Source organism: Mobula hypostoma, chromosome 3 (assembly GCF_963921235.1).
Source record: "Mobula hypostoma chromosome 3, sMobHyp1.1, whole genome shotgun sequence".
NCBI lineage: Eukaryota > Metazoa > Chordata > Chondrichthyes > Myliobatiformes > Myliobatidae > Mobula > Mobula hypostoma.
Window position 1 is genome coordinate 205,996,739 of NC_086099.1, and position 24,167 is coordinate 206,020,905.

General features: G+C 39.3%; 1 protein-coding gene across 4 annotated transcripts in view; it reads left to right on the plus strand.

Moving 5' to 3' along the window:
• esyt2b (extended synaptotagmin-like protein 2b) overlaps positions 1–24,167 on the plus strand; it is a 200,906-nt gene that overhangs the window by 72,512 nt on the left and 104,227 nt on the right. For all 4 annotated transcript variants that reach the window (XM_063044411.1, XM_063044412.1, XM_063044413.1 and 1 more), the window contains exon 2: positions 22,045–22,086. In XM_063044411.1, the coding sequence (XP_062900481.1) occupies positions 22,045–22,086 (42 nt within the window). The remainder of the gene's footprint in view (positions 1–22,044; positions 22,087–24,167) is intronic.

Here is a 24,167-nt window from a genome sequence, read left to right on the forward strand (position 1 = left end):
ATGGTGCCAGTCTAAATTAATAACATCAGCTTGTATATGATTGTATTTCTCTATCCCTGTCTGTTTGTGTACCTATCTGAATGTCTCTTGAACATTGTTATCACTTCTCCTTCTACAACCTCTCTTGGCAGCACCTTCCAGATACCTACCACTCTGTTTTAAAACAAAGGCCCACAAGTCTCCTTTGGAGTCTCCCGCTCAGCCTTATAGCTATCCCTCTAGTATTTGACATTTCCACTTGAGGGGTTGGTGGTGAGGGGTGGAATCAAAACTATTGTATATAATTAGTCAGTTTACCCCTCAGACATTACAGAGAAAATTATTTTACTTTGTCTAACCTCTTGTAAATAATACACTCCAACCCAGGTGACATTCTGGGAAATCTCATGTGCACTACCTTCAAAGTTTCCATATCCTTATCCTGACCAGAACTGCACACAGTACTTCAAATATGGCCCAACTGAAGTTTTATATAGCTGTAACATGACTGATGAACTTTTACTCAATGCCCTGGCTCGTGAAGGCAGTCATGCCATTAACACATTCTTTACCACAGTATCCACTGGGTTGGACACTTTCAAGGAACTATGGAGCTATGGACCAAGATGGCTCTGTACTTAAATGCTCATAAGGGTTCTGCCATTTATTGAATACTTTGATCTTGCTTTTGACCTTCCAGAATTCAATCCTTCACAATTGTCCAGATGATAGTGTCCAGATGAGCCTTTTCTGCACCCAAACTTCCAACTTAACTATATCCTAATGTATCCTTTGACTATCTTCTGTAGTTTCCATAACACCAGTTTTCATGTCTGAGTGACAGGTGATAGATTTGAGAGGTCTGCTGTAAAAACATTGGTTAGCTTCTTTTGTGTATTTAAAAGATGCCAAACCGCAGTCACTGGGCATTACTTCTGGAAAGAGCGTACATATAGCCCATTGGATAAGATACTGGCTGCTCTCTTCTGTAGGGTGCTGTTTCTTATTGACAATCCTTAATGTAAAAGACGTGGATTTAGACATATATGGCCTGTATCTTGCAGATATGGCTTGGGAAGTCAGGAAGTGAATTCCAGTGTTTGACTGATCTTTGTAGCCACAGCATTTGTAAATGGTTAATCTAGTTAAATTGCTGATGAAAGGTGATCTCTGAGACACTGATGCAAGAATATTTGGTAACAGTGATGTTGATTACCTAACAATTGCAACTAGCTTGCTTGGTGTTAGTTTATGAAGTTAGGAATATCAATGAAAAATTTGCATTTGATTAACACTGCTTCACTTTCATTGTAGTCAGAATCAGGTTTATTATCACCAGCATTTGTCATGAAATTTGTTAATTTAGCAGCAGCAGCAGTTCAATGCAATACATGATATAGAAGAGAAATAAATAATGTTATGTATATTGGATAGATTTAAAATTGTGCAAAAAACAGAAATAACATATATTTTAAAAAAGTGAGGTAGTGTTCAAGGGTTCAATGTCCATTTAGGAATTGGATGGCAGAGGGGAAGAAGCTGTTCCTGAATCGCTGAGTGTGTGTTTTCAGGCATCTGTACCTCCTACCTGATGGTAACAGTGAGAAAAGGGCATGCCCTGGGTGCTGAAGGTCCTTAAAAATGGAAGCTGCCTTTCTGAGACACCACTCCTTGAAGATGTCCTGGGTACTTTGTAGGCTAGTACCCAAGATGGAGCTGACTAAATTTACAACTCTCTGCAGCTTCTTTCGGTCCTATGCAGTAGCCCCCTCCCCCCCACCCCCCACCCCCCACCCCCCATACAACACAGTGATGCAGCCTGTCAGAATGCTCTTCATGGTCCATCTATAGAAGTTTTTGAGTGTATTTGTTGACATGTGAAATCTCTTTAAACTCCTAATGAAGTATAGTCGCTGTCTTGCCTTCTTTATAACTGCATCGATATGTTGAGACCAGGTTGGGCTTCAGAGATCTTGGCACCCAGGAACTTGAAACTACTCACTTTCTCCACTTCTGATCCCTCTATGAGGATTGTTGTGTGCTTCTTCATCTTACCCTTCCTGAAGTCCACAATCAGCTCTTTTGTCTCACTGACATTGAGTGCCAGGTTGTTGCTGCGATACCACTCAACTAGTTGGCATATCTCACTCCTGTAGCCCTCTTGTCACCACCTGAGATTCTACCAACAATGGTTATGTCATCAGCAAATTTATAAATGGTATTTGAGCTATGCCTAGCCACACAGTTATGGGTATATAGAAAGTAGAGCAGTGAGCTAAGCACACACCTCTGAGGTGCGCCAGTGTCGATCGTCAGCAAGGAGGAGATGTTATCACCAATCCGCACAGATTGTGGTCTTTGGGTTAGGAAGTCGAGGATCCAATTGCAGAAGGAGGTACAGAGGCCCAGGTTCTGTAACTTCTCTATCAGGATTGTGGGAATAATGGTAGTAAATGCTGAACTATAGTCGATGAAAAGCACCCTGACGTAGGTGTTTGTGTTGTCCAGGTGGTCTAAAGCCATGTGAAAAGCCATTGAGATTGCATCTGCCTTTGACCTATTGTGGCGATAAGCAAATTGCAATGGGTCCACGTCCTTACTGAGGCAGGAGTTCAGTCAAGTCATGACCAACCTCTCAAAGCATTTCATCACTGTAGATGTAGCATATAATGAATAGTTATGCTAGTTTCATTATGATACCAGATTTGGTCACTTGCTGTCATGATATCTAGGGTATTTGCTGTCGCCTGTCTTCTGGAATTGTTTCTTTGCCTATGTCTGGAACAAAGAGGTAGTATGTTCTGGAGATAAACAGCCAAGCTGGAACCTAAACTGAGTACCAGTGAGCATATCAGTGGCTTCTGAGTACTGCTTGGTTCAACCTTCCATTACTTTATTTCTTATTGAGCGAGGTTTGTAGGAATGGTAATTGATCAGTTTGGAATTGTTCTATTCTATGTGAGTGTAGAACCTGCATAGTTTTCTAGGTTGTTGGACAGATATCAGTGTCATAAGTGCCTCTTGTTTTAGAAAGGATATACTGACATTGGAGAGGGTTCAGAGAAGATTCACGAGAATGATCCCAGGAATGAAAAGGTTACCATATGAGGAACGTCTGGCAGTTCTTGGGCTGTATTCCCTGGAAATCAGGAGAATGAAGGGAGAGCTCATAGAAACATTCAGAATGTTAAGAGGCCTGAACAGATTAGACATGGCAAAGTTATTTCCCATAGTAGGGGATTCTAGGACAAGAGGGCACGACTTCAGGATTGACGGACGTCCTTTTAGAACTGAGATGCGGAAAAATTACTTTAGTCAGAGGGTGGTAAATCTGTGGAATTTGTTGCCACGAGTGGCTGTGGAGGCCAAATCATTGGGTGTATTTGAGGCAGAGATAGATAAGTTCTTGATTAGCCAGGGCTTCAAAGGGTATGGGGTGAAAACAGGGGAATGGGGATGACTGGAAGAATTGGATCAACCCATGATTGAATGGTGGAGCAGACTCAAAGGGCCGAATGGCCTACTTCTGCTCCTATATCTTTTGGTCTTTTGGTCTAATGGGATAGCTTAACAGCTGTGTTTATAGGCAGAGTTATATTTTCTCTTCTTTCTTTCCCCTGCTATTTTTACTTTTGCAGAATAACTGTCCTTCCCTGCCGCCTCTCCATATGCTCTCTATGCGTGTACTTTTTAAAATGGAAGGTGCTGAATATCTGTTCTTAAAGACAAAGCTGAAGTACACAGCATGTTAAGGCCAAAATACACAGCAAGTTAAGATATATCAACAGAGAAATTGATCAATGATTCAAAGGATCTTGTATCAGAAATGGAAAATGTTACAAAAACTAAGTTTCTTAACTTTGGCAGGGAGAACTGGTGTGAACGGAAAGAATCAGAGGAGAAAGGTGTATAATTAGGTTGGAAGATGTCGATAATGACATCAGACAAAATGATGCAATGAGACAAGTGAAGAATGGAAAGATGGATCTTGAAGAGTTGTAATAAGACAACAACATGCCAATGTGATTTTTGAACACAGCACTGTTGGTCACACCATCTTTCTTTCCCTTCCTCAGGTATCCTCATACTTTGTCCTTATTTCTCAGCCTTAATTTGATCTGTTTAATGCTAAGTCATTTTAATGATGTGTTATGCTGTTGCCAGGTTTTCTTTTATGCTGTGGCGCCAAGGTGAAATATGTTTACAAAGGTGTTTGTGTTCAGTACTCAGTTTTTTTAAAGCCCTAGCACCTGAGAATCCCAGAACTGTTGTTTAATGATGAACCATCACTGATGCAAGTTGATTTATCGTTTACATTTATAAAATTTAATTCTCCTTATGTGATGACATGATGGAAATTATGTCAAAGCCTTGGTTTGTATTTTTGTTTTTTAATGCCCATTTGCTTAATAATTCAACAAATTTGTTCTACTGCTAATTGGCCCTATTGTAAACATACTCCCTCCTGGATGACAGAGTTCCAAGTTTCTCATGTAACTGATCACCTCCATTGTGTGATGTTGCCTCATCAGATATGCCTGCCCCCAATTGGTTTGATTTCTAACTTTGATATGCTATATGCCAAATCATCACACACAAATTTTATTTATCTTCAAGATTCATGCCTTCATATTGAAGAAGTGATCATGGAAGGTAGCAAGTTCAGGGAAGAGAATAGTGGTTAAAAATATTGAGATGAGATGAACAAAGAGGTTTGCTGGTCTTGAAGTTCATAAAGATACATAAATCCCTGGCACCTGACCAAGTGTATCCTAGGACATTGTGGGAAGTAAGGGAAGAAATTGATGGGGTGGCAAAGACTTGTATTTTCGTTAGCCATGGCGAGATACTGGAAGACTGGAGGCTAGTTAATGTTGTACCTATATTTCAGGAGGGCTGCAAGAGCAAGTTAGGGAACTACAGGCTGGTGGACTGAATGAGAGTGGTAGGAAAGTTACTAGGGAGATTCTGAGAGACAAGATCTCTTCGCATTTTGAAAGGCAAGGAGTGGTTGGGGACAGTGAGCATGGCTTTGTGTGTGGGAAATCATGCCTCATAAATTTGATAAGGTTGTTTGAAGTGGTAAGCAAGAGATTTGATGAGGTTAAACAGAGTGTTGTCTTCCACATAGACTGAGTGAAACCAGCAAAGCTAACAGTAAGTCCTGCATGGTAGGCAGGTCCAGAAGGTGAAATCGTATGGGATCCAGGGCAAGCTAACCAATTGGAAACGACACTGGCATGGTAGGAATTAGTGGGAGGTAGTGGAGGTTTGTTTTCCAGTTGGAGACCTATGACCAGTGGTCCATGGCAGTGATCAGTGTCGGGTCCGCTTTTATTTGTCAAATTACAATTTGGATAAGAATATGGATGGCATTGTCTGTAAGTTTGTGGGTGATACCAAAATTTGTGGTACAGTGGATAGTGAAGAACTTGTCAAACATTGCAATGCAATTTAGATGAGCCAAGGGCATGGGCAATGGAATAGCAAATGGAATCAATTTTCGACAAGCTCAAAGTGATGCATTTTTTGGGAATAAATCAGGACAAAATATAACCAGGGCTTAAGATGTTGCAGAACAGAGAAATCGAGGAGTGCAAGTACTTTGAAAGTGGGGACACTTTTAAACAGAGGTGAATAAGCTGTATGGTATTCTTGCCTTCATTGGTCAGGGCAAGAAACAGGCCAAACAAAATGTTGGGAGACTGCACCATACTATAGCAAGTATGTGATTATGCTGGAGAAGTAGTAGAAAAGATTGATAAGGATGCTGGGACTGGATGGCTTGTGTTTATCATGAGGGACTAGATAGACTGGGGCTGATTCTCCTGGAAAATAGGAGACTGAAGGGTGACCTTTATAGAGGTATATAAAATTACAAGGGGCATAGCTAAGATGTATGATCATAATCTTGTTCTCTGAGCGGGGGAGTCTAAAACCAGTGAGCACAGGTTTAAGATGAGAGGAGAAAGATTTAAAGGAGACCTGAAAGGCAATTATTCCTCAGTGTGTTTATATATAGAATGAACGACCAATGGAAGTGACAGAGATGGGTACATTCGTTCAATTTAAAAATGTTTGAGCAGGTACATGGATAAGTAAGTTAACATGAGTATGGACAAATGGAAGCTAAAGTAGGTAACTTGCATGGATGAGTTGGACTGTGTGGTGTGACTCTAGGAACGAAAATGTGACTTCAGAAAGAGGCAATTATACAAAGAGAGATAAACAAACATTTGCAGTGCATTAAAACAGAGATGGGGGTGTGGGTGGGTTAAGAAAAAGAGGGAGAAAATTATTATAGAAAACAAACTATACAAGAGTTTGTAAACCACGCTCAAAAATTTCTATCCAGCTATGATAAGACTATTGAATGGATGTCTAATATGATAAGATGGACTCTTGACCTTGTGTTATGATCTGAGTGAGTGGTTGGAACAGGGTCATTGATAATATTTAAGAAGTGTCTAGATGGATATTTGAATCACTTGGGGATACAGGACTATGCTGGATGATGGGATGAATATGAAGGGTGATTATTGGTATGGATGATTTGCTCACGTCTGTGCAGTAATACACAGCTCGAATCACATCATCAAGTTCGCCGATGACATGACCGTGGTGGGTCTCAACAGCAAGAACGACGAGTCAGCATACAGAGAGGAGGTGCAGTGGCTAACAGACTGGTGCAGGGCCAACAACCTGTCTCTGAATGTGAACAAAACAAAAGAGATGGTTGTTGACTTCAGGAGAGCACGGAGCGACCACTCTCCGCTGAACATTGACGGCTCCTCCGTTGAGATCGTTAAGAGCACCAAATTTCTTTGTGTTCACCTGGCGGAGAATCTCACCTGGTCCCTCAACACTAGCTCCATAGCCAAGAAGGCCAGCAGCGTCTCTACTTTCTGCGAAGGCTGAGAAAAGTCCATCTCCCAGCCCCCATCCTCACCATATTCTACAGAGGTTGTATTGAGAGCATCCTGAGCAGCTGCATCACTGCCTGGTTCAGGAATTGCACCGTCTCGGATCGCAAGACCCTGCAGCGGATAGTGAGGTCAGCTGAGAAGATCATCGGGGTCTCTCTTCCTGCTATTACAGACATTTACGCCACACGCTGCACCCGCAAAGCTAACAGTATTGTGAAGGATCCCACGCAACCCTCATACAAACTCTTCTCCCTCCTGCCATCTGGCAAAAGGTACTGAAGCATTCGGGCTCTCACGACCGGACTGTGCAACAGTTTCTTCCCCCAAGCCATCAGATTCCTCAATACTCAGAGTCTAGACTGACATCTACATCATTTATTATTATATTGTAATGTGTCCTCTACTGTGCCTATTGTCTTGTTTATTAATTATTGTACTGCCCTGCACTGTTTTCTGCACTTTATGTAGTCTTGTGCAGGTCTGTAGTCTAGTGCAGTTTGTGTGTTGTTTTGCGTAGAGTAGTGTAGCCTTGTGCTGTCTCACATGGTCTAGTGTAGTTTTGTGTTGTTTCATGTAGCACCATGGAGGAACATTGTTTCGTTTTTACTGTGTACTGTACCAGCAGCTTATGGTCGAAATGACAATAAACTTGACTTGAAAATGGCCTATTTCCATGATATACAATTCATTGATGCTGTGGCAGGACAGGAAGAGTTAAAACATCTTCTACTCTTCACAACCTTCATATTATTTATTTCATTATTGTTGGAGGAAGTGTCATATACCATTAGACGTACTTATTGATTGTTAGTTGAAATCCATAGCAGAGTGGCTTTTCATTGATTTTGGGCAGGAAAAGGAAATCCATTCAACAGATCTTTGAAGCTGAGATTTTGAGTTTTTAGTTTTGTCCCTCAGATGCAGTTTAGCGAATATAATTTTTGTTGATTTGTTTAATTGCTCATCGTAACATTTCTCATTAGACAGAGTGGTCAGAGGTTGGTGTTGGAATGGGTGTATAAAAGATTTATGCAGATGTTCCTGGGGCAGGATGGCTTGAATTATAAGGAGAGTCTGGTTAATAATAATAATAACAATAGTTTTATTGAGCACTTTTCTTACTGATAATGGAGTTCAAAGGACATAAAATTAAAGATAAAAATAAACATTAAGATAAAAGATAAAGAGATGCTAGTTAAAAGCAACATTAAATAAATATGTTTTGAGCTGGTGTTTAAAAGTTCAACTGGGTCTGCATCCCTTTATAGTTTTATGTATCAAATTCCGCAGATAAGGAGCATAGTTCAAAAAAGCTGACTTGCCAATTATCTTTTAAGGGAGATTGTTTAAATTTAAGAAGTTGGCGGAAGAAAACCAGTGAGCTTGAGCAAGATTATAAAATGAAAACGATTCTGTGATGTACTCCAGTCCCAGGCTATTCAGAGCTTTAAAATCAGTTCTAAAAGATACAGGAAGCCCATGCAGAGTAGCTAGGATGGGAGTCGTATGTTCCCTTAAACTGGTTTTAGTTAAAAGTCTAGTAGGCTGAGACTTCTTTCCTTGGAGTGAGTGTCACAGCCTGAAAGGTGACCACATAAAGTATATAAAATCATGAGGGGCAGATGTGAGATGAATTGTCGGCCTTTTTTCCCCAGAGTAGGGGAGTCTAGAATTAAGGGACGTAGATTTCAGTTAAGAGGATACATTTTAAAAGGGACCAGAGGAGAAGTATTTTCACACAAAGGGTGGTGAGTATGTGGGAAAAGCTGACAGGATATTACAATAGTGAAAAGACTTTTGGATGGTTACATGGAAAAGATAGAGTGATGGAGGCCAAATGTAAGCAAGTGGAACTGGATGGATAGATATCTTGGGTTTGCATGGGCCGGTTTGGTTGAGAAGTCTGTTTCCCTGATGCTCGACTTGTTTCTATAATGCTCTCTGCCTTTGAATGTTCCAATCCTTTTCTTCACTGAGGACACTGTTTCTCTCAGCAATCTGTTATCAGCCCTGAATTTAACTTGTTGGAAGAAAAAAGGATTTGAGTTGAATGGTGTAGAAATACTCATTAATTGGGTATTCTATGAAATACCCTTCCACAAAAAGATTCACTCAATAGTAGCACTCATTTGCATTCAGTACATATGTCAAAATCACACTCCAGGGACCAGAGCACAAAAATTTAGGTCAGTTTATAAATGGAGGACATGTAAGACAATGGAAGTGGGATTTTGTTGAGTGAGGTATTAATGTTGCTGCCTCTCTGCTCTGATGAACACAAAAGATACCATGACAATATTTTGAGTACGAGTCGATTTATTATGATATTCTGCACAGTAGGTATCTCTCAGTCAACACTTCTTCAACAGATAATTGGGTTATTTCAGTGCAGAAGTTTGTGGGAGTTTGCTTTGCACATAGTTTCTTTTTTACAACATTGACTTCAAAACTGTATATCAGGATCTGTAAAAAGTGAGAATTCCCTGCAATATTCAAAGGTAGCAGGGAAATGCAAGCCTTCATTTAAACATTTTACCATGTTGAGTTTAATAAAAAAAATTAATGGACTTCAAATAGTTCATGGCTCGATGGAATGAGAAACGAGCAAGTGAAGTTTAATACAGAAGTGTAATGAATGAGGAATGCCACGCCAGTAAAAAGAGCACAGTTCTAAAGGTGTGCAGCAACAGATCTGATTTGCTCAAACACAAGTTGTTCTATATTGCAGGTCAGGTTAAAATTGCATATAAAAATATTCAGGTTTGAGCTTCCTAAACAGAGGCAAGCAAGGAAGTTTACGACTTTTGAGAGAATGTGCAGGAAGTATTTACTAGAATGGGGGACAGAGGAATTGTTTTACATGGAAAGGCTGGAGAAACTTGGATACTCTATATATTAAAGAAGGTTTAATAGATGTGATGAAGGTGTACAAAGTAATGAGCAATCTGGACAGTAGCTACAAAGAAACATCCTTTAGGAGGATCGAGAAGTAGATAACAAGATGATTGACAAAAGAAGAAAGGAGATGTGGTGAAAAGGTGTTTTTACACGGCAAAGGGGCATCATCTAAAATGCATTGCTTGTTAAGAGGATGTAGATTTAACTGTAACTTTGAAAGGAAAAGCAGATCAATACTTGAAAAAATAGTTGAAAAAGAAATTAAGATAGTTTACTATTATGAAAAGTTAGGAGATTGCTCCTATAAATGGCCTGGATGAATTTCAGAGGCAGATGCCCTTTGCTGACACTACTGGACATGATTTGGTCTTAATTCAGTAAATTCTTAAAAATAGCTGGGAGACGAAGGGGAGATGATCTTTGTTGCACACAGTCAACAAGCAAATTCTGTAGATTTGCAATTTGTTGCATAATTTATTTTTTTTATTTCCCTGAGCTAGTTGGCTAATTTTTTCATACTAATAACTATGTAAATAATAAACGCTTCTGATGGGTTTACCTCAGAGTGGTACAAGTCCCTGAAGACACAGTTAGCCCCATTACTACTTAACACCTTTAATTGGATCTTGCAGAAAGGAGAAACTCCACATTCCCGGAGAGAAGCGATTATTTCAGTTATTCCTAAAGAGGGTAAAGATAAACTAGAATGTGGCAATTATCGACCAATTAGTGTTCTTAATTTAGATTACAAACTATTTACATCTATATTATCGCGCAGATTGGAAAAGCTTTTACCTGGCCTAATCCATTTAGACCAGACTGGATTTATTCAACAAAGACAAACACAGGACAACATAAGGAGAACTCTGCACATATTAGAACAGGTTAATAAGAACGAGACAGAGACAATGGTAGTAGGATTGGACGCTGAGAAAGCTTTTGATTCGGTTAGTTGGGCATTCCTATACAGAGTGTTAGGAAGATTCGGCTTTCAAGAAAGGTTTATTAAAGTAATTCAGACTCTATATGACAGCCCTACAGCCCGAATTAAGATAAATGGGGACCTCTCTGACTCCTTCATTTTAGAGAGAGGCACTAGACAGGGATGCCCAATTTCTCCTCTCCTTTTTGCGCTTGCCCACTATATTGAACCACTTGCCCAACTAATAAGACAGAGCGAAATCGTAAAAGGTATCAAGGTGGCAGGGATTGAACAGAAAGTGGCGTTATTCGCAGATGATGTTTTGGTCTATCTGAGTGAACCAGAAAAATCATTTATAGGATTGTTTACACTGTTGGATGACTTTGGGAAAATATCAGGTTATAAAATAAATGTAAAGAAAACGCAGGTTATGTCCCTAAATTATACACCATCCAAAAAAATTGCAGGATACATACGATCTTAAGTGGGAAGCTAAATCATTAAAATATTTAGGAATAACCCTGCCGAAGGATCTATCAACACTGTCACAGGTAAATTATGGGCCATTAATCTCAGAGATAAAAGCAGATATGCATAGATGGAATCTTATCCCCTTTTTAAGTTTAAATGCAAGGATAAATACTATAAAAATGAATATTCTTCCTCGGTTATTATATTTTTTCTGTACTCTACCAGTGGAGGTGGATGATAATCAATTCAGGGAATGGGACAAATGGATTTCCCGCTTCATTTGGCAAGGAAGAAAACCTAGAATTCAATATAACACCTTACAGTTAGGGAAGGAAGGAGGAGGTATGGTTCTTCCTTGCCTGAGAAATTATTTTTATGCCTCACAGATAACCCCTCTGTTATATTGGTGTAATAGGGAATATAAGGCTAGATGGAAGGAAATAGAATTTGGATTAGTTGACAGTTTTCCTCTTCAGGCCTCAATAGCTGACAAAGGATTGATGGCCCAGTTGGAAAAATTTAATAATGCTTGGATAAGTCTTACATTAAAAGTATGGCAGAAGGTGGTTAATTCATGTGGAATTAATAACATGTTAAAACTCTTTAGATGGTGTGCATATGATACCGAATTCCTTCCCAACAGAGGAGATAAAAGATTTGAGCTATGGATAAAGAAAGGTCTTACAACCTACCTCTCATTTATAGATAAAAGAGTATTACAAAGTTTCCAAATCCTGCAGGACAAACATGGCCTAGAACATAATGACTTTTTTAGGTACCTTCAAATACGAAACTATGTTAACCAGAGTTGTAGATATACAGACCTATCAACAGTAGAATTAGAATTTTTCAAGATTCTGAATTCGGCTTGCAGTTCAATACCTAGTAAATCAGTTTCTCGCCTATATAATGCACTCTCCCATGCTAAAAATGTAAATACACTGTATATTAAAGAGAAGTGGGAGAAAGAAGCGGGGTTGGTACTTTCAGAGGAGGCTTGGGGGAAAATCTGCAGCTTTCAATGGTCCTCGACTAATTCTTTGACTTGGAGAGAACATTGTTGGAAAAACATTATAAGATACTTCAAGACCCCAGATCAGGAAAAATATAAAGATACAAATGTGATGTGTTGGAGAAGGTGCGGCTCCAAGGAGGCAAATCATTTTCATATTTTCTGGGATTGCCCTAAATTAAGTCTATTTTGGGAAGGAATTCATAGAACATTATTTAAGGTACTTGGGTCCCAGATACCTCTGAACTTTGAGACGCTCTATTTGGGGCATGTATTGTTCCTTGAACAGAAGGAAGATATAAAGTTGCTGCAGGCCCTCTTAGCGGCAAGTAAGAAATCAATCACTAGAAAATGGCTAAATCCAATACCACCTACATTAGAAGATTGGTACGAAATTATCTTGGAAATGTTTAAAATGGAAAAGTTGACTTACTCCCTGAGAACTCAAAAAGAAACATTTTATCAAATCTGGAATAAATAGATTGAATATATAACCCCAATGCGAGCAGACTTTAGATGACTCTCCTAATGATTTATATTGCTCTTCTCATCAACACAGTAATATTGCTAATGTAAGCACCCCTGGTCTAAATGTTTGTTTTCTTTTGGAAAATAGAGAATTAACACAAGTAAAGGGAAAGATTTGGGAAAGGGATAAAAAAAAATGAAAAAATTAAGTAAATAAGTACATAGGGATTGGATAATTATGTCTGCGAGCAGGAACAAGCACGAACAAATTGGGATATAAACACCTACAATGGTTGGTATATAGGCTTGTATGCAACATTTTGGACCAGTGGAAATGGTCCAGAAGGGTTGTATGGAAACTATTACCACCATTTTTCTTAACAACTAATTTCATTACTTAGCCTAATAGGTTAGATTTACCACAGTACATAATTATCTATTTAAATGTTTATTTTCCTTTTGTGTCATCTCAATGTGTACTTAAGAATGTATAAATAATTGTAGTTTTATACATATAAAAAAATGGAAAAGGTTATATGTGTGAAAAAAGTACATGATAATTATGAATTCCTTATCCAAATAAAAATAAAATTTAAAAAAAAAGTAAATAATAAACGCTCTGTCCGCCAGAGAAAGACTGCTTTGCTGAACATCTACGCTCTGTCCGCCAGAGAAAGCAGGATCTCCCAGTGGCCACACATTTTAATTCCATATCCCATTCCCATTCTGACATGTCTGTCCACGGCCTCCTCTACTGTAAAGATGAAGCCACACTCAGGTTGGAGGAACAACACCTTATATTCCGTCTGGGTAGCCTCCAACCTGATGGCATGAACATCGGCTTCTCTAACTTCCGCTAATGCCCCACCTCCCCCTCGTACCCCATCTGTAACTTATTTTTATACACACATTCTTTCTCTCACTCTCCTTTTTCTCCCTCTGTCCCTCTGAATATACCCCTTGCCCATCCTCTGGGGCCCCCCCCCTTGTCTTTCTTCCCGGACCTCCTGTCCCTCGTATCCCTTTTGCCTATCACCTGTCCAGCTCTTGGCTCCATCCCTCCCCCTCCTGTCTTCTCCTATCATTTTGGATCTCCCCCTCCCCCTCCAACTTTCAAATCCCTTACTCACTCTTCCTTCAGTTAGTCCTGACGAAGGGTCTCGGCCTGAAACGTCGACTGCACCTCTTCCTAGAGATGCTGCCTGGCCTGCTGCGTTCACCAGCAAATTTTATGTGTGTTGCTTGAATTTCCAGCATCTGCAGAATTCCTGTTGTTTGTTGTTAATAAATGTGCCACAAGGTTTGCAATTAAATTAATTGGAATATGCCCATCTGGAGCACTGCATTCAATGGTTAGTTGTAATTTCATTGTTTTGTGTGTGAATTTTGACCTAATTTACTTGTTTGTGTACACATGTACAAAAATAGATAAATCTTGACTAAGTATTATAAGAACAAACCATTTCTTTAGCATGACAAGATTGAGCTAGCTTTATTGGAATTGACCATTTTTACTCCCATAACAGTGACCTGACTCTACCTCTGTCTCAACTCACCTGCAACTGAAGCCCTCATTTCATCTCATTGTTACCTCCATATTTGACAGATCTAGCACACTTCTGTGTAGTTTCTCTCATTCTATCCTCTATAAATTTGAGATCTCTTCACTCTCCATTTCATAACTTGCAGTTAGTTCCATTTATTTGTTCTTTCGAAGCATTGCTTTCTGCATTGGTGCCAAGCTATTCAATGGCTTGTTTCATCCTTGTACCCCAATCCTTCTATGGTCTTGTCTTCCCAAAACTATTCAATCCCCTTAAGCTTTTACTTCTTGATCATTATTTACTATCCTCCAATTCTCCCTGAATTTAATAATTTGTCCATTGATGACTGTATTTTCAGCTGTATTTTAGCTCTAGAATAAAAAATGGAAAAGGTTATATGTGTGAAAAAAGTACATGATAATTGTGAACTCCTTATCCAAATAAAATAAAATTAAAAAAAAAAGAATTCCTTCAGTGAAGCTCTTTGCCTCTCTTTCCTCCTTCCAAATATTTATTTAAACCTATTTTTTTAGTCAAGCTTAAGGAGAGATATAGGGCGGATAATGACATGTGGCACAGTGACAAAAATTATTGGCTGTTTGCCCTTTGGAGTATCATGGAATATTTTGCTATGAAAATTAATGTTTGCTCTGCAGTGTTTCACTGTTTTCAGGAGCAATGTTATGAAAGGCATTAAATGTTTTAAAGATTGCTCTTTTTCTGTTACTCCAGAGTATGGGACATAAGCAATAATTGAATTTGTATTGCATTAACTTCAAACTATGGACTGTGCTTTGTTCAAGAGATGATCGGGATCGGTGGTTGAGGAGTTTGGGTGGGGGTGGAGATGTGCAGAGTGTCAGTAAGTGCTGTTCTAATTTTTGGAGTGATGCAAAATGATTGGAAAAGAAGATATTGCTAAGACTGAAAATTTCTAATTATGAGGAAAAATTGGATTGGTTTGTGTTATCTTCAGATAAAGGTAGCTGGGAGAGGGTGGGGTTTAACTGATTTACATTCAGATTCCACTTTATTAGGTTCACCTGTACACCAGCTAGTTAGTGCAAATATCTAATCAGCTAATCATGTGGCAGCAACTCAATGCATAAAAGCTTATATACATGGTCAAAAGGTTCAGTTGTTCAGACCAAACATCAAAGTGGGGAAGAAACATGACCTAAGGACTTGCACCAGACAGGGTGGTTTGAATATCTCAGAAACTGCTGCTCTGCTGTGATTTCTCATGCACAGCAGTCTAGAGTTTACAGAGAATGATGAGAAAAACAAAGAATGTCCAATGAGTTCTGTGGGTGAAAATACCTTGTTAATGTGAGAGGTCAGAGGAGAATGGCCAGGGTGGTTCAAGCTGACAGGAAGGCGACAGTAACTCAAATAACCAACGGTAGTGTGCAGAAGAGCATCTCTGAACCCACCACGTGTCGAACCTTGAAGTGGATAGGCTACAGCAGCATAAGACCATGAACTTGCACTCAGTGGCCCCCTCATTAGGTTCAGAAGCTCTTAATAAAGTGGGCACTGTGTGTGTAAAGTGTGATGGCCCCAGATAAAGTAAAATGGGAAGATCCTGCCTTCTTTAGCAGATTTCGAAAAGAATGGCATGAATATGCATCAATTGTTAAAATGAAAAGAGGGTAAATGAAAGTAAGTTCATCACTTGCATTATGTTAGGGTTTTTTGTCAGGAGGAGTGAGTAGACACCATTCATGGTTTTTTTTTAAAAAGTGCTTGGATGTGGAATTGAAGAACTGTAATCTACAGGGCTATCAGCTAGTGGTACAATGGAGAATTTAAACTGGATTGTTGTTAGCCAGCATCAACAGAATGGATGATAATTCCCTTCTATTGTGGTAATTTCCTATGATTCAAAATGTTCAATTTTCTCTTCATTCAGTGTAAAGTGCTTTTTGTAGCACTAACATAATCAACCAAGCTCTTACTACTTGCTTCATCCAAGCATAACTTGAGTTTTTCAGCAATGAACCTATCGCTGAGGGTAATGTTAGACAGTTCTGCTTGTTCCAGTCACATTTTCAGCTGGTATGTTGGGTATTTGGGTTAATTGAATATTTTAAATTTAGAATTACAGTCAGCCCTCCGTATCTGCGGGGGATTGGTTCCGGGACCCCCGCAGATACCAAAATTCGCGGATGCTCAAGTCCCTTCTATAAAAGCCTAAGAGAGCTTGTAAGGGTGTTACGAAAAATGAAAATAGCGTTCAGAATTTGTTTTGCAGCGAGCCGTTATAGAGGCAGCGAGCACCCTGAGCAGCAAGAGCGCTTTATCTCGATTTATTTTGTGCATCCGTTAGCAAGATGTGTCCTAAGGTAACTGAAAAGCCTAAGAGAGCTCGTAAGGGTGTAACATTTAGCGCAAAACTGGATGTAATTATGCATTTCGATCACGGTGAACACAATAAAGACATTGTGCGTGCGTTGAACTTGCCTGCGTCCACCATTCGTACTATTGTATTTACACACAGACAGAAGGAATCTTGAAAGCCGCCGATGCACATTCCTTTATCAGAAATTCTGAAGTCCAAAAAGCTCCGAAAACCGAAGTTTTTTTGCCAACAGCTGACGTCACTCAGGTGTAATGTGGCAGCACTAGCAGAAGCCGCCAGACGTCAGTTGTGGCTCAGCGCTCGTACTGGTTACATGTGCATTTGCTGTGTTCACTGTTGACTTTGTGTTTAATTTCACTGTGAAAATGTCAAAAAGACCTGCAGATTCCCCTATGGGTAACAATGAGAAAAAGAGAGGAAGCACCTATCATTATCAGTAATGCAGAAAGTGGAGTTACTGCAGAAGCTTGATCATGGTGTGTCTGTGTGGCGTCACACTGAAGAAAATACTGTCGGAACTACCTCTGTATGTGATTTAAATAAGCAGAAAGACAAGTTACTGAAGTTTTCTAGACAGTGACGTTCTACATTTATTCCACTTAGTCATTTACCATGTGTTTGATTCGGTTCAATTGAAGCTGTATATTTTTATGTTTTATTGAAAGTTTTTGTTGGAAATAAAAAATTTTCTTGTCATTATTCCCTAAACAATACTGTATAACAATTAATTACATAGCATTTACATTGTATTAGGTATTATAAGTAATCTGGAGATGATTTAAAGTATACAGGAGGATGTGCGTAGGTTTAGTGCGCCACTGGGTCCTAAAGTCCACCACAATGAGACGGGTTAAATAAAGGACTTGAGCATACGTGTTTTTTGTTATAGGGGGAGGGGGGGGGTCTGAAATCCAGAAAATTCTGAATTCCGTTAAGGGATTGTGGACCTGTACTTTGCTTCGTGTTTAGTGTCAGTGTTTATTTCTAGGAATGTGACCATGAATGGAATCAATGCCAAAAGGGTTAATATAACATTATATAGTGAGATACAAGACCATAAGATAAAAGGGGCAGAATTAGGCCATTTGGCCCATGAAGTCTGCTCTGCCATTTCATCATGGCTAATCCAATTTTCCTCTCAGCCCCAGTCTCCTGCCTTCTCCCCATATCCCTTGGGCCGCAATCCCTTGGTCCTGACGAAGGGTCTCGGCCCGAAACGTCGACTGTACCTCTTCCTAGAGATGCTGTCAGGCCTGCTGTGTTCACCAGCAACTTTGATGTGTGTTGCTCCCCATATCCCTTCATGCCTTGACCAGTGAAGAACCTATCAACCTCTGTCTTAAATATACATAAAGACTTGGCTTCCACAGCTGTCTGTGGCAAAGAATTCCACAGATTCACCACTGTGTTATTGTGTTTTTGACAGTGCTGTTGGGCTGTTGCTGAGGACTGACAGTGCTTGCTGTATGCGCTTTGAGCTCCTGTTGGCTCTTTTCTCACCATCTAAGCATATTAAAGTATGGGGACTAGGCAAGTGAGTGGAAGCTTACCTGTATGTGTTCAGGACTAAGCATAGAATGAATCAGTACTCTGTTAAGGTGGTGTTATGTGAGGTAGCAATGTATCATATTTAGTAACATTGTTTATTTTTCTTACCATTCTGCTGCCACGTAGGACTCATCAAATACTTTGTCAACATTCATGCAGATTATATCAATAGTGCAAGCCACATTTACCTATATTATCTTGTTGAATACCATGTCTTTAAGCATAGTCTGTTGCTTTCTATATATTTGTGTGTGCTTTTGTAAATTTTGGAAAGTTTTTGAAAGCATTGTCATGGGGTGGGTTGATCTCTCAAACAACATAAAAAATTCACAAATGATTGGAAACATTCACTTTTCACAGTGAGCAGGCACTCAACATGTAAACAATATGTTGTCTTGCAAATACAGTGGCATGCAAAAATTTGGACACCCCTAGTCAAAATTTCTGTTACTGTGAATAGCTCAGTGAGTAATAGATGGACCTGATTTCCAAAAGGCATAAAGTTAAAGATGACACATTTCTTTAACATTTTAAGCAAGATTACTTTTTTATTTCCATCTTTTACAGTTTCAAAATAACAAAAAAAGAAAAGGGCCTGAAGCAAAAGTTTGGGCACCCTGCATGGTCAGTACTTAGTAACACCCCCTTTGGCAAGTATCACAGCTCGTAAACGCTTTCTGTAGCCAGCTAAGAGTCTTTCAATTCTTGTTTGGGGGATTTTCGTCTATTCTTCCTTGCAAAAGGCTTCTAGTTCTGTGAGATTCTTGGGCTGTCTTGCATGCACTGCTCTTGTGAGGTCTATCCACAGATTTTCGATGTTGTTTAGGTCGGGAACTGTGAAGGCCATGGCAAAACCTTCAGCTTGCGCCTCTTGAGGTAGTCCATTGTGGATTTTGAGGTGTGTTTAGGATCATTATCCTGTTGTAGAAGTCATCCTCTTTTCATCTTTGGCTTTTTTTTACAGGCGGTGTGTTATTTGCTTCCAGAATTTGCTGGTATTTAATTGAATTCATTCTTCCCTCTACCAGTGAAATGTTCACCGTGCCACTGGCTGCAACACAAGCCCAAAGCATGATCGATCCACTCCTGTGCTTAACAGTTGTAGAGGTGTTCTTTTCATGAAATTCTGCACCTTTTCCCCTCTAAACATACCTTTGCTCATTGCGGCCAAAAAATTCTATTTTAACTTCATCAATCCACAGGACTTGTTTCCAAAATGCATCAGGCTTGTTTCGATGTGCCTTTGCAAACTTCTGATGCTGAATTTTGTGTTGAGTACGGGAAAGGTTTTCTTCTGACTCTTCCATGAAGGTCATATTTGTGCAGGTGTTGCTGCACAGTAGAACAGTGCACCACCACTCCAGAGTCTTTTAAATCTTCCTGAAGGTCTTGTGCTGTCAAACGGGGATTTTGATGTGCCTTTCTAGCAATCCTACAAACAGTTCTCTCAGGAAGTTCTTGGTCTTCCAGACCTCAACTTGACCTCCACCGTTCGGTGGAGGGAGGAAGAGATAGCAGCATGCCATGCGCGCACAGCTCTCCATTGAAATGATATTGTATCCGTTAAATAGGGGCCATGGACAATTCTGATTTGATGGAGACAGACGTGAAAGCACCGAGGAACATCTGGAGAAATTTCTGAAAAGCCAGTTCGCTGCCACTGTTACTGGGCGATTGAGAATCTTCCGGAGGGAAGGCCTTAAAATCCCTGGCTTTGCCTGCTGCTGGCGACCGAGACTGAGGTCGAATCGTTCGGATAGAGATGGTGCTCGGTACTGTGTGTCGGAGGGCTGATCGGAGGCTCGAAGTTTTCGGACGACTCAGAGTCAGACTGTGGTCAGGCATGGCAGGGAGAGTTTTCTTCCTTCTCCCGTCTGCGTGAGATGTGGGGCATTCAAGAGACTTTGAACTTTTTTACTGTGCCATGGCCTGTTCTTCATCAAGTTATGGTATTGTTGCATTGTTGTAACTATATGTTATAATTATGTGGTTTTGTTAGTTTTTTCAGTCTTCGTCTGTCCAGTGTTTTGTGATATCACACTGGAGGAATATTGCATCATTTCTTAATGCATGCATTACTAAATGACAATAAGAGAGGACTCTCTGTCCTCATAATCTAATCTAATCTAACTGCCATTTCTTAATTACGTTATGAACTGAGGAAATGGCTACCTGAAAATGCTTTGCTATCTTCTTATAGCCTTCTGCTTTGTGGGCATCATTTATTTTAATTTTCAGAGTGCTAGGCAGCTGTTTAGAGGAGCCTATGGCTGCTGATTGTTGGGACAAGGTTTAAGGAGTCAGGGTATTTATAAAGCTTTGAAATTTGCATCACCTGGCCTTTCCTAACGATGATTGTGAACAAGCCATAGCCCTAACAAGCTAATTAAGGTCTGAGACCTTGGTAAAAGTTATCTGAGAGCTCAGCTCTCTTAGGGTGCCCAAACTTTTTCATGGTTCTCCTTTCCTTTTTTCATTCTAAAATTATACAAAGCAAAAATAATACACTAATCTTGTTTAAAATGTTTAGAAGAATGTTTCGTCTTTAACTTGATGACTTTTGGAGATCAATTTATCTTCTACTCACTTAACTATTCACAGTAACAGAAATTTTGACCAGGGGTGCCCAAACTTTTGCATGCCCCTGTAAATTTTGCCTCTGATACACTGAAAATGGATATCCAATGCATTTTGGAGCCATTACACTACTCCAACAATTAACTTGACCTTTCATTAAAAATTCCACGTTGACAAATCTGACTCTTGATAAGTAATTTTTTGTAAACAAAACAATTTGTTGTATTTACTGCTAATGTTGGCCTGAATTGCCTGTCATGAAAGGGAAGCTGCATTTGCCCTTTTTTTTAAAACTGTCGTAACATGTATAAAGACTGTCTTGTACCATGCTCAAAGCCAGGGAGAATTGTGTGAGTCACTTAAGAAAAATGCAGATGCTGTACATGTAAAATAAATAACCAGAAAATGCTAGAGACACTCAACAAATCAGACCACATCAGTGAGAAAAGAAATTGAGGTAAAGTTTCAAGTCAAAGACCCTTCATCTGAACTAGGAAGGAGACAAAAGGAGAATGGAACTTACTAATTTTTGTGTTTGAGCTTTTGTCTTAATAAATGTCTTTGCCCCATTCTTCAGCCACTCATTATTCTGCACAATTATTCTTTTTGATTACATACTGTACTTTATTGTACCTATATAAATCAGAAAATAGCTGTTGCAAGTTCTTTCTAAATATTTTCCAACCCACAATCCCTTCTCGCTCTTTATGTTTGTGTTTTGGAAAACCTTCCCCTCCCTGAATTTCTGAGACTGCTCAATTGTATCATCCCATATTGGAGTTTAATCTGTAGCCAAAGGAGTGTCTGCCTGTGTCTTTATAATGAATTCTCCATCATCGTCTGTCATGTATATGATATCATGGACTTGACCACAGCAGAATTCCATAGAGGAGTTGTTTCTCTTGCAAATGTTCAAAGTTGAAAACTAATATGGGAGGTAATGCTCACAGGAAACTTATGCACCACTAGTGTTGTTTAATAATAGCCACCTATTCATACTTTGCCTGAAACATTCTGCTGTCTCTAATTCACTTCAATGTGGTATTAGTGGCCACTCAAGTTCCATGCTTGATCATTTGAGCTCCCACAGCTGATGGCACATTTAACCCACGTGATTTCCTGCATATGTGTCCTGCAGTCTTCATTCAAGTCAGATGTGCATTGTTAAGTTGGTCAATTTGGAGCTAAAATTATGCCACATATGAACATTTCTTTCTCTTCTCTTTATGCAGTATCATCCCTGTCTCTTTAATGTTGTTCCTAATAGTTTTTTTCCTGATTTTGTTTTTGTTTTTATAACCATTTTAAACTAATGTTTAATCTCCTGTCATTTTCAGGTTCACTTCCCAGATGTGGAGAGGGTGGAATGGTTAAACAAGGTAGGATAATTTTGTTTGAATTATTGGGAAAGTAAAATCTATAAATGAAGATTAATAATTTAGAAGGAGAATTTAATAGTGCATGAATTTCTGCACCAATTCTTCAGATCACTTGTATCCCCTATGTTCATATGAAAGCCACTGGTAGTTAAAATAACTCGTAAGCACATTGTTGGGTTGTTCAATAAGGCGGTTAGCCTTTCTGGTGTGGAATGGGTAACATGGTAGCAAAGTGTTAGTAGCTCTTGGTTTTGATAGTGAGCTCAATCAAGTGTAAAGCTTCATTGCAGATTGTAATATGTCAAAGAAATGTGTGTTAGTAGTAAAATGTCCATATTTGTTGTGTTTTCAATATTTTGTTTGCACAGATAAGAACATAAGAAATAGGAGTAGTCATCTGTCTTGTCAACCCTACTCTGTCATTCAATCAGATTAGCTCCACATACCTTCCTTCCCCCTCCCCCACCCATGACCCTTAATTCCCTTGCTATGCAAAAATCTCTAACTGTATTTTAAATATATTTCATTAGATAGCCTCTACTGCTTCTCTGGGCAGAGAATTCACAGATTCACAACTCTCATGGGGGCGGGGGGGGGGGGAGGAAGCAGTGGCGGCGGCAGGGAGAAGCAGTTTCTGTTCATCTCCATCCTAAGTCTATTCCTCTGAATCTTGAGGTTGTGACCTCTAGTTTTAGTCTCTCTTTCCAGTGGAACAACTTTCCTGCCTCTATCTTACCTATCCCTTTCATAATTTTATGTTATTGATGACTAGCTTATTAAACAAATATTCCATTCAACACCATAAGTGCTTCCTCCATGTCTACTAGCATAATATTACATACTTTACTCTTGGTTGTTTAATTGCATCTATGGAAGCAATAGTTGAAGTACCAATAGTTCAACGATAAACTCATGGTGTTTTCCAAAATGTTGTTTTCCTTTCTCAAAAAAAGAACGCACAATAACTTGTGTAGATGTTGTTTGGGGTCTGCTGAATTTGGATAGATCTATTTCAGATTAATTGATTGGAATAAGTCTAGGTAGAAATAGCAACCAGATGTGGAAAGAATTATTTGTGACCTTTTTTCCTGATCCTTCAATGCTTGTTTTTTAATATTCCCCTCTGTAGCTTTAGCACAGAAATGTGCCCTTTGACCCACCACGTTCATGTCCATTAATTAGACTAATACCATGTGCCTGCATTAGGTTTATATCCTTCTATGCCTTGCCTATTCAAGGGCTTGTCCAAATGTTGTTTGAGTGTAGTGATTGTATTTGACCATCACTTCCTCTGGCAGTGAGTTCCGGATATCAACCACTCTTTGAGTAAAAGAAAAATAAAACCTGTTGCTCTGTTCTCCTTTAAAATTCCTCCCTATCTCCATAAACTCTATGTTCTTATTTTTGATACTCCAAAATATTCTGGATATATACTTTCATATACAGTATGCCTTTTAAAGTTTAAAGGCTCTCTTGGGTTCCTTTGCTCCAGGGAAAATGAATCGAGCCTATCCAATCTGTCCTTACAGTCTTTTAATCTTGGTGAATCTCTCTGTATTCTTTCAAGTACAACCACATCTTTCCCACAGTTTTGCATTCAGAATTCAGGCTATCCATGGATTACAAATGCTCAACCAGTGGATAACCCTACATAGAACAAGGTCCCAAAACATAATTAAGTTCAGAAGTCTGCAAATGGCAGAACTAATTTCCTCTCTTGTGCTCTCATACCCACTTCTAGTAATTGTACTTTCATATAAGTCTGATGTGCTGCAGAGGTATGGTTGTCACATCAAATGACTTCTCTGTATTTTATAACATCAATAAAATCAATTTATATCTGTTGTATATGTCATATCCTTATTTGACTTAATAAAACACACATCCTCACACTTTTCAGAAGTAAATCCCACCTTCTAGTGCACCACCCAACTTCCCATCCAACCTCTATCCTGCTCCAGCCTTGGACAATCTTCCTGGTTATCTTATAACAGCAACAACTTTTATCGGCTAAGAGTTAAGAGCTGATTTTCAACTACAAGAGGAAGAAGATGGAGGTCCATGAACCATTCCTTGGCATT